At 40.6% G+C, this 16,819-nt stretch overlaps 1 protein-coding gene across 13 annotated transcripts in view; it reads right to left on the reverse strand.

The window, feature by feature from the left end:
- Positions 1-5,626: 5,626 nt before the first annotated feature.
- Positions 5,627-16,819, reverse strand: part of ST7 (suppression of tumorigenicity 7) — a 161,523-nt gene continuing 150,330 nt past the window's right edge. For all 13 annotated transcript variants that reach the window (XM_075493453.1, XM_075493489.1, XM_075493470.1 and 10 more), the window contains 3 exons: positions 15,626-15,718; positions 12,435-12,574; positions 5,627-5,950 (listed from right to left, as the gene is read on the reverse strand). In XM_075493453.1, coding sequence (XP_075349568.1) covers positions 5,855-5,950; positions 12,435-12,574; positions 15,626-15,718 — 329 coding nt within the window. In that variant the 3' untranslated portion in view covers positions 5,627-5,854. The remainder of the gene's footprint in view (positions 5,951-12,434; positions 12,575-15,625; positions 15,719-16,819) is intronic.

Consider the following 16,819-nt stretch of genomic DNA (forward strand, 5'->3'; position numbering starts at 1 on the left):
ATGAAAAAGACTGGAGGACCCTTAGCAGGTACAAACAGTGCATAAAAAAGTAATATACAAGTAGCATACCGTGGCAACAAAGTGCGTACTCTGGTTAGGGTTTTTTTTTAAAAAAGAATATTTTAAAATAACGGATTTTTTGCATTCAATGGTCTTGAGAGAGCAGTCATTTACATCTGAAAGACTTTGGAAAAAGTTTGTGTCATTAAAATGGGCAAGTCATCTCCAGAAGGTACAGCTGGCATTAAAAGATTAGGAGGATCCAGAAAGGTATTTATTTGGACAATAAGATAATGTTTCAGTTACTGTACATGACATTAATGTAATGATCACGGCTAGAAGTAAGAATAATCACGCTTCTGGGTATAAACCAACTGCTGGTGGGAACAGCCCTGCCAGCGTCTTAGTGTACAGCGTCTGCATTACACATGCACATGCAGTGCGTATATATGTATACACATTCAGTTCAGTGGTTATACTGTTGGCCTCATTACTGCTGGCAATTCTGGCGCTGGGCTGGATAAGGAAAATTTCACACCTAATTGTACTTAAAGGTGAGCCCCGAGGAGAATTTTTATTAGGATTTCGTTGTGAAATTAAATTCACATGTAGTTCACAACCTGAGTAATATCCCATTTTAAGCCTTAAACTTAAAGAACTTAAAGGCAGTATATTTTAAAATTGTTTTGTACCAGGTGTTTTGAAAGATTCAGGGACCCTTTGAGCAGTCTACAAATTCACCATGTAATAATGCAGAAAATATTTCCATGTTCTGGAAAAAAAGGAAGCCTCATTCTTACAAGGGAACTTGTTCTAGGAAGTCGAATAAAAGGTAATGAAATCAGATCGCTTCTTAACTCCATCATTTGCTTAATACACCAGAAAACAAACCCACCTGAATTCTGCAGTCCTAGGTAAGGTGTTTTGGGGTCATTGTATTAAAGGTGACACTTTCATTCCCCAGCCTGGTCCTCCTCCTCCACCAAGGTACGTCTTCTCGCTCCAGACTTCCCCCTGGGCTCGGAGGCCTGTGGTTCCTGAAGGCTGGTCTTACCAGTAAGACCAGGAAGATGGTGGCATTGAGTACCTTGGCCTTTTTGGTGTCCTTTGTCACCAGATCCACCAGCGGTGGGCCCACCAAAGGTGCATCACAGGCTGAATTTTATACTCCACACGACTGCCATATTAATAAGCTGCAATGCAATCCCCCCACCAAACCCACTTCACCAGAGAAAAAGCGGAATAATTTGCAGCACAGCAAATGTGTAACAGCTGAGCTGGCCAATTATTTGATTAAAGTTTTTGCTGTATTTATGATTTTTTTTTTAAAGAAGAGAGCTCAAGGTAGGCTTCTTACAGCTGTAAGCATTTCTGCTGCCTCTTCCATGAAGAAAGGACTCTCGGGAGCTTTTGCTATTTTTTAGTGGGAAAAGACGCTCAGAGGTGTAAGTATTGCTAGGAAAGGCACCTCCTCCACCTTCAGCTAATCAAATAAAGAAAACAAAAGGGGAAAAAGAAGAAGAAACAGAAATGGGGCAAGGCAAATGAAATAATCCTATATTTTATTCTACGGAATAAATTTATTCATGTATTTAGTCATGAAGAGGAAACAGCTGTCCCTAGGCAGACACTTCAGCATCAGAATAATGTTAGCTGAGGCAAAAGGTTGTAGGATTATTATTTTTTTTTTAAATATGCAGTCCAATTTTCTTGAGGGAGTTCCCTTTACTGTTGCTGCATGAAATCAGAATCTAGCAGTGCTCTGAAATGCTGTTAGCCTGCCAAGCTTTTTGGGCTTGCTCCCTCCCCACTGTTTTCTTTTCTTAACAAACTTAACCCTAAAAAGTGTGTTGAGCTGTTTTAGGAGAAATCTCATGAAAAAACCCATCATTTTATTTTACCGTATGGAAAATGGGGACTATGTTTTGGGAATGGCGGTGTACGTTAGGGCACGTGGGTATTGTAGCTCGGGAGATTGTTGTGTTGCTTCTTTTTTTCCTGCAAAACTATCTAAACCCAATGCATGCATCTCACCTTCACCACCCACCCCTGTGTAACTTTCTTTGCAGATGTGAATTAGAAATAAAATACCGCATTTCTGGTACTGTGCTGCACAGCTGCTGAAGGGCATCCAGCCTGGATGCTCCAATCACACCTGCATTCGGCAAGCAGCCGGCGGTCCCCGCCTGCAGGCTTCGTGCCCAGCCTCTTGCACGAAATGAACGTTTTACTGGGGATTAGTGAAGGTCATGCAGCTTTTGGGCTGGGGAGGGTGCTTTTCACCAGGAAAAAAAATACCTCTTAATCCAGTGCGGCAGCACAAAGCAGACGCTTGCTCACCGCCGTGGGTTTTGCCCCGCACTCTTGGGAAGGGCTACAGCCTTCATGTGCAGGTGGTGGCCACCTGCGAGGGCAGAGGTGGTTTTGTGGTCGCATATAAGAGCCTGCGGGTTTCTCCTGCCACTTCAAATGACACAAATGAACTTGTATTATTATCTGAAAGACAGCAGCAGTTCATGGGCTGTAATCACAAAAGTGGGGGTGGTTTTTTGTATAACAGCTCATTTGCCTGATTAAATGGATGTGACTTCATAATGTAAGGCCTTCTCTTGTGTGAAAGAAGCAAACGTATATGAATCAATATATTGACTGCTCCTCCTCCATTGTTCCAGGGTGCCTCCCTGCTCCCTTGGCGGTGGGAACCGGGCAGGAGCCCTGCAGGAAGCCGGGTGGCACGCAGGGCCGGGGCTACCTTGCCCACTATGCCTTAACTAGAGCCGCTGAGGTTTTTCAAGCCCTCCGTGTGGTGACAGGCACAGCGGGTGTGAGGGGGTGTGTGTGAGGGGTGCAGCTTCCTTTGGATGTTTACCTTCTGTAGATTTCTGCAACATAGAAAAACTCCTGATATTTTTTCCTCCTTTCTACTGGGGTAAGGAATTCTATGCTATCCCACTGAAGAAATCAGAGCCCGTGTATTCGGTGTTCACGCCAAATCACAGCAAACTATTAAGAACCAGAGAAAACAACAGCCTTCCCCGAGGTGCAGCACTCAGCACTCACCCACCTCTGGGAGGGCCAGGAGGTGGCCAGCTTGACTTACCTGACACTTGTCTCCTTTTTTGTTCTATGTAGGTTACAGTGTAAAGAGATAGCGTGCATCCGAATTGTACTAGGTTGTCTTTAAAGAAAAAAACAGGAACTGTGAACATTTGGAGCTTAAAAGCCCCCCCCTCCATAACTCTGCAAACCGAAGATTCGGATGAGTTATTATCTGAACCAGATTTCCAGAAGGCTCATCTCCGCACTAAGCCAGAGGCTTTCCATCATTCTAATCATGGGCTGTGTTCGCCTTTTGATCTAAGCCATGCTGAACTTCACAGGAAACATGTCAGAGGCAGAAAAGCCTGAGGCAACAAGCTCTGCCCGACGAAAAAGAAAATCCTTTTGTCTGACTTGTCTAGTCTCCCAGATGCCTAGAATTATAATTAAAGCTAAAGAGATTTTCTAGATAAAATCCATGGCTCATTACAGCTTATAAGGGAGATGGATACTAGAAATAGTAGAAATGGAATTGTATAAAGATATTTTTGAGTTCCCCATAGTTCAAGGGAAGGATCCGATTCCTCTAGGAGTTAAGCACTCCTTTTTATCAGATTATTACAGATAATAATTCCCCAAAAGACCATAATTCACATCATTACCTCTTCTAACAGAAGGCAAACTACTACCTTAGTTTCTGACAAACATGGACATTTGTATATAGCTAGATATACACTGATATGCAAACACATTTACATATTAGGACTGTTAATCACACCAATTTGTTCTTTTGAAATGTAGGGCACATATAAATGAACTTTGAAAGGTTTTTGAGGTGTCTGGGAACAAGCGACACAAACCAGCACAGGACAGCAAGAGCTGACTATGCCTGAACCTTGTGATTTTTCGCCAACCTTAAATAATTCTGACAGCGCCGCTGTGAGGCAAACAAACAAATAAAATTATCCCTAGTTTTACAGCTAGAGATACACAGGAGCACCTGCTGTAAAGGTGGTCTCTGTGGCTGTCCTAGCAATTCAGATGCAAAGCCAAGAAAAAAAATGTTGGCCCATTTCACACTTCCTCATGCTGTCCACTAGCAATCCACTACCTCTAATCTTATGCCACATTCCACATTAAATGTAAGCCATACATAATTTCAACATTACAGTGAACTGTTATGCAGAAATAATGGCCAGCGATGAAACATCTGTATGGAAATCCCCAACAGCAACACACCTCACCGGGGCTAAACACCACATTTAGCCATGGGGCTCTCTGACCTTCTATGTCCTCCCTCAGTTCTTATTCTTACAGTTCATTTCTCCTGGTGTGGGGCTGTCTTTTTTCCTCATAGCACAGCAGTGTTTGCTTTAATGGAGTACCATTGCTCACTTGGACAAAAATCTTTCTTCTATGTAGACTAGCGTATCTGTGATCAAGAGGGCAAAAAATAATGTAATGCATCTCCTGCCGTTAAGAAACGCTTTCCTTTTATACCAACTCCAATAATGGGAGTTTTGTCTTTGCTCACTCATTTCCTCATTGATAAACAAACTTATCTGCTGGTGATCACAGTCCCTCAAGCTGCTCAGCATTTTTAGAAGAACAGCAAGTTGAACTGGCAAAGTGGCATTTTTGATCCGCTGCATCGGGTTTATGCTTCCTTAGCTGGAAGAGGAGTTGGAAAAAAAAGAATCCTTGAGGCATCTGTAAGGCTGCACTTTCAGTTCTTGACAGACAGGACTACTCGCTTCAACTTCCAGATCAGATTCTTGATCTTAGAGCTGGCCTCGTGCATTAGCAGAGGTGTCTGCAGGAAGTTTCCATCTACAGTGGCTAAGTTATAAATGAATACTTTTTTAAACCTCTCACAGCACAAGGATAAGATTTCCTGAGGTAAGCACTAATGACAAAACACCAACCTCTCTATTAATTGTGCATGAACTAACACCAATTGTGCTAATGAGCTTTTGGTCTCAAGCAACAGTTTATAATGCTGATGTTTAATCTGTACAGTAAAAATTACCTGCTTTTTCATACTTGAAAGGTACTAGTAATGCAATAAAAACTCAGCAAGAAATACGTAACAGCATGAATGCAACGATGACTCGCTACAGGTAAATTTGTCTTCAATTGTCTGCCATTACTTATGCTTTGTTCTGTAGACAGAGAACAAAAGCATGGAGCTTCTGGAGGTACTTGAAATAACAGCGGTGTGAAGAAAATCTGTAAAGTACGTGGCCTTTTTTCAAATGAGGATAAAACTCACCTCTGTGCAGGGATGGGAATCAGAAGCCCAATGTGCCATCCAAACTGCCTGGAGAGCTTAAAGCTGCTTTTAAGCAAGAGCTTTAACTGTCTAGAAGCCTCCTCTAGACTGTCTCTACTGGTAAGGGCTTCACCCTAATTGAACTCCGTAACAAAAGGCAGCGATACCGTTGCTTAATTGTAAAGTTATTAGTGTTTTTTCATTAACTGAACAGAAAACCAAGCCCTAGCTGTGGTGAAGCTGATGATACACCACACATTTAAGAAGACAAAGTAGAATCTGAGCTTTGAAGAAGCAGCCAAAAGACAGCAATGCTGCAATACACAAAAGTTTATTTTTAAGTTTTTCTTTTCTGAAGGCAAAATATAATAGAACCTAACATCAATGTATTTTGTACAACAAAACAGTTTTTATATGAGAACAGACAATCCATGAAGAGTTTTTAAGTCTTAGAACTGCTTCCCTTTTTTATCATGCTTTCTTGTGGTCAACAAAAAGTTGGCACAGAAGATGTCATGGCAGTCAGTCAGTGGGCGTGCTCCCTCAGATCCTCGTCAGCTGGTGCCACAGACTGGAGGGCAGGATACTTTCTACTTTTTCCATCACAAAATTTAAAGGGGCAAAGAGGGTGCTGAGAAACTGCAAAGAAAACAGAAACACATTCAGATCAAAATCCAGGAGAAGAGAGAGAGAAAAAGCCATCCAGTAAGACAAGAAACTCTTGCTGCGTTCCTGTGTAAAATCCTCCAGCATCATAAAAATTATGTAGTTCACGTATAAAGACTTTCTGCCAAATTCTGAGTCTTGCATATAGACAGATTTTTGGATTTTGCAGTAAAGAAAGACAGAGCCCCATTTTTATGAAGATCAAACTGATGAACTACAAAAGTTTTCACACATTTCACATCCTAGATTCAGGCTCACACTGAAGCCACTAAAAGCTCAAACCAAAACCTACTGAAGGGAAAGAGAGGCCTTTTCATAAGGGCAGAATCTGTCAGACCACCTCTCAGAGACAAAAAGCATGTCTTTAGATTCAGGGTTAAAATGGTTCTGCGTTATCTATAGATCTGCTGTATACACTGAGGCATCATTAACTGGAATTTATCTTAATATCCTCCCTCTATTACAAAACACAGTCGACAATGTTGAAAGAGGTCTAAATATATTAATGTTAGGACAGGCATATGTGACAAAAATCAAGCGAATAGAGACGATTTGGTCATGAGAAAAAAACCACTGCCAGCTACATGTCTCAGAACTCTGGTACTCAAAGCACTCCCAAAATTTGGGGAAATACATATTAACTGTGCTTTACATTAATTGCAATTAAACTGTACACATTACATACAGCTATGTTGGAGCCCTATATGTGTATGAGAGAGTACAATAATATGCAAAGCCAGCCACCTCAAGACTGTGAACCCTCTGGCTTCTAACCATTTAGGCTGATGTGACTTCGCTAAAAATAAAGAGTTCTGTTTGGAACTGATCGGCAAAGAGCTGCAAGAGATTTGTGTTTCAGTTACTGCTCTGCAGTCAGCACAAAGCATATAAACTCCACTTACTGCACTGATGTGTATATTAAGCCTGCTTGGGAGGTCAGTATTAAAGCAAATCTGATGCTGGATGTGTTCTCTTTTTGCCCAAAAGAACTCCCTCTCCTGACAGAGAGCATCAGACTTTATATATAAACACATTTACATCCCTTTTCATGTTCTGAATTTGTCCCATATACCTTCAGGCACTTAAAGGATGCAGACGTGGGGGTCTGCTCCCCTTGCAGTCACTGAAGAGAACTAAGCACTTCCAGAGAGTAATTCTACCCATCCCAGGACCAGAACTGCCCTTTGAAATTGTCTCTTCCTTCTCTACCCCTAGCTGCAGAGAGAGCTGGGCTGGTCGGGCTCTGTCTTCTCCTGTAAAGCAAGGAGGACTGCGGCACAGTGCGGGGTGCTGGCCTGCCCAGCCACACTCCTGAACTGCTAGCACAGCTCCTGACACAGTTCTGGCCTGTGCCAGTTAGTCTCTCCTCAACAAAGCCCAGGCAGAGTTTGGGGATAGCACACGGCAGGGACAGTTCCCAGCAGCCAGCAAGGACAGGGCCATCCTGCCTTTGAAGGGAGGAGAGGTTAGAGGTACAGACGTGAACTGTGATGTGTCACTTGCCTTTGGAGCCACAGAACAAACAATATTTTATTACTTAATACAGATTTGTCCTTGCTCTCTAACTTAGGCTCCTACGTACCTAAAGTTAAGTGTGAAAAATGCAATTTCAAAAACTGTTACAGGTCTGTGTGCTGCTGAAACACAGCTATATATGGCAAATGTATTTAAAACATTTCCAAATTTCAATATCCAACAGCCAGAGATTATAAACATTTCATGGTATCAAGCAAGAAAATATCTGCAAACAAAATGGGCTCTGTGCAGTTTGACGGTAAAAATGTATGATGTTTATGGTGCTTATGCATTTTAAAGGCAATAGTAAGCATTCAAATTCCTTTTTTCCCTCTTGGACATGTTTGCATACAATACAGACACTACATCATGGACAACTTGTGCATCATGGGAAAACCAGGTAACACCATCACCGGTAATGAGATTTTGTCATAAGCACAGGTCAAAGAAAAAACTTGTTCTAACTGAAGCTGAACAGAGTATTTCAGTTGTAGTGCTAAAGGTCAAGCTGTATAACGTGAATCACAGCTGAATTAATGTAACACTGGCTTACCTAATCTTAGCGTTTGCTATTACTATTTCAAGTGGCTTAGGCCAAGTAGAAGCATTCCCTCTGGTTAAGCTGTGAACTGTTTAAATAAATATGTCCCTTTAATTTTGCCAAATGCAAAAGGCTCACTTGAGGATATTTTCTGCTCTTTGAGTAGCACTTGATCTATGTGGTAGGCTTGCACCATCACATCTACTTGGATAAAATTCAGCTTTGTAACCAGTGCAAATTACATAACTTGTTAAATCAATGAAGCCAGAGTAATTTGCCTGACAGTAAGTTTTACTGCAATTCACAGGAATTTTGTTGCTGAAGTAGTTGACTGTATCCAATAACAAACTCAGCAGAGTATCTGTAGCTTAAAATGAGCCAAGTTTTTCCTCCACCTGGAAAATTAGTTGGTCTACAAAATACATTTACATTCACGGATACCAAAGCCTGGCCTCACTGAAGTCCAAGCAAAACTTTTGCTGACAGCAAGAGGTTCAGGATGCCACCTGCTCTCTTGTATAAGCCCATGTAAGCAACATCTGTGCTGGGGCTATCTGGCCCTTGGAAAACTCCTGGTGTTCCTGTCCTCAGACACCACTGGCAGATGCCTATCCGGCTTGTTCACCACATGGTAGCACCCAGGTGGGCTTAGTCTGCATGATATGTTTTGGGTTTTTAAGTTTTCTTTTTTTTTTTCTTTTTCTTTTGACACTGACTGTTTTTTTCCACACGAAACAGAAAAAACAGCACCAGCAGTAAAGTAAGAATTTAGGGTGGCAGAACTGGTGATGGGAGACCTGTAAAAGGTTTGCCATTATTATTTTGTGTTTTAAAAGAAAACTATCAACCTGGCAGAAAGCAGCTTTCTGGGAGCACTTTCTGAATAGCACCATTTGATTAAAACAGATAGGCAAAAGTATCTTTTTAAGCTTTTCCACTGCGTGGCTGGTGTTTACATGGAGGAACTGACTATTTGTTGCTCAGTCTCTGTGATCTGATCTACATGCTCCTGACCTCAGAGTCTGCAGAGGTCCAAGCAGATGAAATATCTCCCTGGGCAAATCTGCTAGCTGAACTGAGGTCTCACCCGTCATACAGGAAATATTGAAACAGACCATGTCAGTGATCTCAGGCAAACAAAGGATTCAAATCAGAGGAAAATTAGTCTTTCTGAAGTTTCACTCATTTTAAAAAACTAAGTAGGCACTACACTTTTAGACATGGCTGTTGACTTGAATTATATAGTGACTCCCTTGTTAATACAACTCTCAATTTTATTTAAGATACATTCTTATTGCTACCATGTTATGAAAGGACCTGCACTTACATATTTTTAACAATTTCCCAGATACTGTTATACTTCTGCACGACAATGAAAGAAATTTAATAATACCTACACTGTGCTGACAATTTTCTCCAACCCATGCCATCAGAAATTTGTTCTGCTTGTATTCATATCTTGTGACCTCCAAAAGCCTTTTGTTAGAAAGCCCAGCAAAAATCAAAACCACAAGCTATGAACATGCTTCTCCCTAACCAAGTAAAAATGCTAAAATCTACTGTAATTTTAAAGTTACTTATATTCAGTCTGACAAAGCAATCAAAGAACTGGATTCTTTCAGTTTCATTATGGGAAGAGTCAAGCTTACTTCCAGGTACAACATTACAGAATTGGCTGGATGCAGTTGGGAATATCTAAACTTGCTGCTGAACAGCAGGCAGCATTCAGAGGAGGTTCTGGCTCTAAAACATGGGCGCACATTGGTGAATTCCATCCTATGTTGAACCTCCCAGAAGAGGAAAGTAGCTTTAAAATACCTTTGACTTCTGCATCCAGTAGGGGAACGTGGGCTGCCCTAAGGGACTGTCACAGGCCACCTTTGGCAGTCTCACACGTGGAAAAGGTCCTCGGCATTCAAGGGCTTTTTCTGCCTTGAAGAACCCAGTGTCTGGGTTAATGGGCTATGGAAAAGGTGCATGAAGATGCTGCCTGGAGGACAGGTCAAAGCCAGTTCCCAACACCCAATCATGCTAACCTATTCAGTTTTTGTGAAATATGGTATATATCAATTTGCAGTAACAGAAGCCTGGGCCATGATGGTGATATTACATCTATGCAGTGCTTTTGGGATTGGCAGGCATAACAGAAGGAATAATTTCGACCTATTAAAATTAAAGCATATGTGCACAGTTTCACAATGTAATGTACCATATCACAATGAGTATCAACCACACAGGAATAGGTAATTCAATGCACATAACCACAGCAACAGTCAGCACATTCATCTTTTAGCTGTTTATGAAATTAGTTACTTATGACACAATCTTCCCTAAAACTGAAAGGGAAGAGCCAGGGCTGGCCAACCTCTTCTATTCTGTTCTGATATAGCTGCATTGTGAAGAGATGTCTACCATGATTTTCTTCAGTCTCATACACGTGGGCTACTTTTCCCAGAGGAGACAATAAAATGAGCCTTCTGAATCAAAACCTTCTACAAGCTACTAAATGAATGTCACAGACTTAAATTCTGCCCTTGGCATGTGTAACAAAAACTCAGCTGCTGCGTGTGGTGGTTTATGAAGATTAAGATATAGCTAAAACAAGTCACAGTACATGTTAACTGACATACTAACTGCATCCATACAGGTTCAGAGATCTTGAGTAACCTTGTCAACTTTATGCATGTAATGCAGCCCACATGTCAGTTCTATTTGTCTGTGCTTATTTTACTAACTAGGAACTTTACCTGCTCCGATATGCAGAACTTAATAACCACATACAGAGTCTTAGGTATCTATTCTATTAACACCAACGGCAGCTGCACTTACACACCAGGGAAACAGATCCTTCTGGTCTGACTCTGCTCTCCAAATGGCTTTGGAACCTGCAAGCTCCAAACCATGGAGAAACAACTGCTAACACACCACCAGTGTAACTCTTGATATCTACGTTTGATTGCACTCAGCAACCAAAGCCAGCTGAGTTAAGCCCACGCAAACATGCTACCAATTTTCTCCAATTCCAGTAGCTCACTGCCTGTAGCAGGAGCACTAGGTACAAAATCTCATCATGCTGCCAGCTTGAGATATATTCTTTGTTCAGGATACAAGACTGACAAGCACAGGAACAAGGCTAACAGGGACAGATTTGGGGTTATTAACTCTGACAGTATCAGAAAACTTCAGATTACATTGAAAGAGCCCCCAAACAAGGGTCATGCATTTTAATGACTTAAGGAAAAAAACACAAAGTAAACTTTACAAAGAAGTTTGAGATCATATGCCTGAGTTACACACTTATTGTCCACCAAATGCCTACGTATACACTCAAGAAACAAGAGAAAGTAATAATATTTCAGGTACGTTTCAGCACTTTTTGCTGATAGAAGTGGTATCTTTTGCTACAGCTAATCTTATTTTCTGTCTTCTAGAGCTAATGAAAGGAAATTCTTGATGCAAGAACTGTTGTACCAGACCTCTATCACTCACAAACCTGGGTGGTAGAAGACCCAGTTGACCTGCAAAGGGAGTCTCTCACGATTTGCAAAGGAGTTTGCAAAGTACTTACAATCTGGAATTTGTTAAGCCTTTCAGCCTTGCCTCCTACACCCCACCCCCTATGCTCTCCAGATCAAAAGCACCAAAGACATTAAAAACAAGGCCAGGAGGCTATTTTGGAAACACAAGACCTACAAGAGATACAAATATATTTGAGAAAATGTATTACAACAGAGGATATTCAGTATTTCTTGGAAAAGGAGACAGCTTTTTAAATTATCCTAGAACTTTTCTGTAAGTGGATTTTTCATATCCTAGCACTCTGGAGTAGTGATGTTCTTGGTTGTGCAAAGAAAAAAGCGTGTGTTAGCATAATTCATGGCCCTTCCCCCTCATCCTCCAAAAATTATTAATCCTTGCTGGATTAAAAAAGCAGAATTAGCAGAGACTTCCCTGGATGTAGTTAAGAAAAGCTATGAAGGAAATATTGAGACTACTTCCTTCATGGCAGTTTGGGGAAAGAATGCAGAAATTTGCCCTGGTTAACAGTACACTCTATTTCTGCTCATACTAATAGTTTCTATTGTACTGGAAAGCACGGCACAGTCATGATGGCTCTACACAAAATAGAGGGGTTCTGTATTATTAGTTTATTTTTGGCAAAAATTGGGAGAGATCTAGCCTATCAAAAGAGCCATATAAACCAGAGAAGACAGCCAGTAGTGTGTTTTACTGATTAGCTCCCTTAACAGTTGTTCAAGTGTCCCCCTCCTCAGACATCTCTTGATGTTTTATTTATACTACTGAATATGCAGATATTTAATATCCAGCAATATTTAGCTCAACTCTTCCTGCATCTGTGTCTTTATTTACCAGAAGAGAGCAGTAGCAGAGAATACTCACAGCTTTTGCGAAGACCCCCATAAGCTCTGGGAACTGATGTGTCAGGAGGGCTAGCATGGCTGTGAAAGAACATAGTCCAGCAGTGAAGAGGATGAAGAAGGGAAGCTCTTTCTTGGGGTAAACTGAAACTTCATGAAATGCTGTAGAAAAAAAGACGGGAAGGGGAATGCATTATACATAAAAAAAAAAAAGCCCAGCCAAAACCAAACCAACATTTTTATGTGGTTTAAACAGCCAGAGACACCCAAAGACATTTTTGAAGGAAGAAACACATAGAAGGTCTGAAACATCTAAGGTCAACGTTATTGTTGTGTCAGTCATCTCACTGCCAAGTAATTCTCATCTAAAGATCGTATTTCTGGCTTACTCTGGTCCTATGTACATGTTACTTTTGCCTTCCTTGCATCAGCACTAACTATAATGTAGCTGGGCAACAACTAACCCCAGAAAACTAACCTACAACTAAAACATCCAGGTTTTTTATGCAGGTCATTGACTAGCCACATGGCTGCATGTTTGCTAATGCTGATACACAGAGAGTGCAGAAACATGCACCTGGGAGCAGCAGTGAGACCAACCTTGCAGAAGCATGTCGTAGATCGGTTTAAGTAGGCCGTAAAACTACAGCCTTTGTAACAGTAAATTCTGAGGGTTTAAACTGCAGAACCAAGAAAAGTTATCCTGAAAGCAGGACATATAAACCTGTAGCTTAAATTCAGATTTTCAGGATTCTCGGTATACTTACAACAATACAACAACTTTTTAAAGTGTTAAAACCTGAAATTTAAATTCATAGTGAATTTTTAAGGTGTTTGTTAGCATACACTAAAAGGAATACAGAAATTTCCTAGACTCTGGTATAAAAAAACCGCTCACTGGGCTTTGGAGAAAGCAGCACTGAGAAGGCTAAAAGGGTCAGAAGAAGATAACGAGTGTTTTAGTGGAAGAATACATTCCTTAAACTTTTATGGCGGCTCAGATTCAAGGTGAAAATTTGGTTGGGTTGGCAAAAGGTCTGGTGAACTCTTATCTGTCTGCTTCACTCATTCAGTCACAATAAATGCAAACTTTGAAACATGTTTTCTCATACAGGACCAACCTTAAGGCTTCCCATATACTCAAATCCTATAACTATTTATACACACAAAACATTACTCTTCATTTTGCCTACTTTCTTTGCTTCAGTGACCAGCTTTCATCTCATCATACTTGCAGACAACATAAGCATAGAGTAATCCAGCAACGTGACAGGACAATATCCTTGACTGCATTCATCCAGAGTGGAGTGGTTTTCAAAACCAACAGCAGGAATTCATAGAGTTTAAATTAAAATATTGTAAACTAAAAATATGTATGATTTTTGGGTCTGCTAATTCATTCAATTTAAAAAGAAAAACACAGATAATTTGCAACTTCTCTTTGATTTAAATTAAATTTAGAGATCAGCAAATACCAGATCATGGACTTTATAAGTCTAAGATTTCTTGTGCTCAGTTTTTAGTGCTTGCTTTTGACACAGGCTCAAACTTCTTGTTCCGGTCTGTTATGCAGTCATGGCAAAAGGTTTGTGATTGGTATTTTTAATTCGGATAGCCTATCAGATCTTAGTGTTCTGATATAATTCCAGCTGACTCTCCTTTAAAACACATGCAATTAAAGGGTGTGGACAGGTATGCAAAACCTCTTTAACCGACCTGTGTCTGTCATGATATGTTAAACCCTTCCCCACTCAAACCCAAGAGATTTTGCAGTGAAAGGCATTTCCCATAACTGCCAGAGCAGAACATGACTGTCTGCATATGCTGTTAAAGAGTCCCTTGCTTCTAAATTTGACAAGAACGATTAGTGTTGCATCTAAAAGGAGAACACTGAGCTATTCTGCATGACTTTGTCATTCCTAAATCTCCTGACACTCCACCCTCCCCAGCTCAGCATCCCTCTGAGTAAAGCAAGCAGAGCACTCTAAGAGGTGTTGTTATAATTAGGGTGATTATAATGGGGTGGGGAGATATCGTCAGTTGCCAAGGATTTCTGTGTAATATCAGCGAGAACGTACTGTGAAGGAGAGACTCGCAATGAGTGGATTTTTGCTGTATTATTCTCACCTAATGTTTACTCACACAGGCTTATAAAAAGCGGCAACACATTTTTCAGCCGAGACCAGAGAGGTTCTGAATGAAAGACTACCAAGAGTGCAAATGCCCTCAAAACCAGCCTTCACAGCAGAAGCACGTTACATTTTACTTTTTCCAGAACAGATTTCTCTTTATTCCTTCTTCAGGATAGAGAAGGTGAGAGAAGAATCTCCTTCCTTGGATCAATTTGTATTATTTGCCTCCTCTGCCCTGACCCTGCAAACCCCTCCGCACTTGTGTGTGTTCCACTTGTGCTCGCATCAAGTCCCACTGACTTCAGGGAGAAAACATGTGGGAAAGAAACATAACTGTTTGCAAGATCTGCTGCTTCGGCTCTTCATCTACATTCTTGTGCTTCACTGCATGCACTGCAAGAAGTCCCATTATCTTGGGCTGTAACGCTTCCCAAGGGCTGGATCTGTCTTTGTATCTGTATTTTGCAGAGCACTGGGAACACTGTTGGCATTTTGTTAATACATGCCATAAACATATATAATAAATGACAGGTAATTTCACATCAATCTCTTCATAATAGCACACACTGCATTACATGAAGAAAACCCTTTCTTGCTACTTAAGACTGCTTTTCAGAAAACGTCAGCATAACCTGTCAGAATAACAGCTGTGTTAATGATCCAGCCGTCCTCAAGCAGGTTTGATCTTGCCTTGGAATTTTAGTAGCTACTGTGTCTACAAAAGACGAACAAGGCTGTGCCACTGTGCTTTTGGTTTGATAGGATGTTACCCTAGAGGAAAGATCAGACGTCTTTTCCAGTGTCTTGGCAAGAGAGAACAGCAAGATCTAACTGATTAATATCTCTTCAGTAATCTCTCTCCCTGTCCCTACACTGTCAACAACAATAAAGATAGCTAATGGTTATGAACTATGGCTAGGAGCTGCCTCTCATCAAGGGAGCTCCAGAGACTCACTGTCAACCCGATTATTCTAATCTAGTGTATTCAATTTAAAAGGCATCATCAATGCAGAGCAGTGCTGCAAGACTTAGGTAAACGATTCTTTGATGTCAACGATAAGAAGAGAAAAGTTGAACATACATGGTAGTAGTTCTCTATCTGCAGTTTCTGTACAAATAGGGTAAGGGTAGAAAAGATGTCCTTTTTCCAGTGGATAGGGGATCATTCTGAAAGCTGAAAAGAAAACAACACCGTGCACAAGTTACTGTGAGTGTGGCAGTCACTGGACATACTTAACTATATTTACAGTTTTGAAAAACAAACACAGACAAAACATGACATTTATATTTGGTTGCAAATAGCATATAAATTGCTTCATGAAATGCCAAAATATAAATCTACACTTAGCTTTTAATCCTGCAAACACTTATGTTTATTGTTATTCTTGGGAGAAGGTTCATGAGCGTCAAGTGAGACCACACTACAAGTACGTACATAAATGTTTCCATGATCAGAGCCCATTGTACTTACAATTCCCTAGCCAAATTTACACATTTTGCCTTAGGCTTTTAGGGTGCAGAATTTGAAAATTTCAGGGGAAAGAAGTGTATCTAATATAACAGGTACAGCCTACAAAAATGACCAGCCCAGCTTGTGAATTCAGGCCAACACTTGCAATCTCTGTGCATCAAACATAATAGAAGTTTTGCGTGGAAAAAAGTACGCTACTTTTTTCCCATCACACTCCAGCAAAGCAGATAACACTGATGACTCAAGCCCAGAGAACCAGTTTTCCAACACAGTCATGCTTTCATTTTCTATTTGGCAATCAAAGATTAATACTGAATTATTAAAACCAGGTTCCTCACATGCATTCTTTTTAAATGTAGCAGATCAAGTCAGGTTTCCAATATAAATCTTCAGCTCATGGATTAAATAATACTTAAACTTATGCATTTTTAAAACTGAAAATAATAACAGAGAGGGAGGGAAATGGATTACTAAATCTGAACAGTGATGATGTCATAGGCCATCTGAGTGTGGTTTATGGAAACATCAGAATACTTGACTGAATTATAGCTTTGCAATCAAGGCATCCTTTTCCATTATCCTATACATTATTCTCACTGTTAAAATGTCATCAACGTGTTATTCTCACTACTCCTATGAACATCAGTCACTGAAGCAATATTTTCTTCAACAGATGTCCTAGAAGCACTGTATATTTTAGATGTTGTTAGGCACAACCCACCGCCACATAACACTCCATTATCTCTTGCTCACAAGGCAACCGAGGAATTGGTTTAAAATACACAATACCCCAATATTTTCAGT

This window comes from Mycteria americana, chromosome 1 (genome assembly GCF_035582795.1).
Source record: "Mycteria americana isolate JAX WOST 10 ecotype Jacksonville Zoo and Gardens chromosome 1, USCA_MyAme_1.0, whole genome shotgun sequence".
Classification (NCBI taxonomy): Eukaryota; Metazoa; Chordata; class Aves; order Ciconiiformes; family Ciconiidae; genus Mycteria; species Mycteria americana.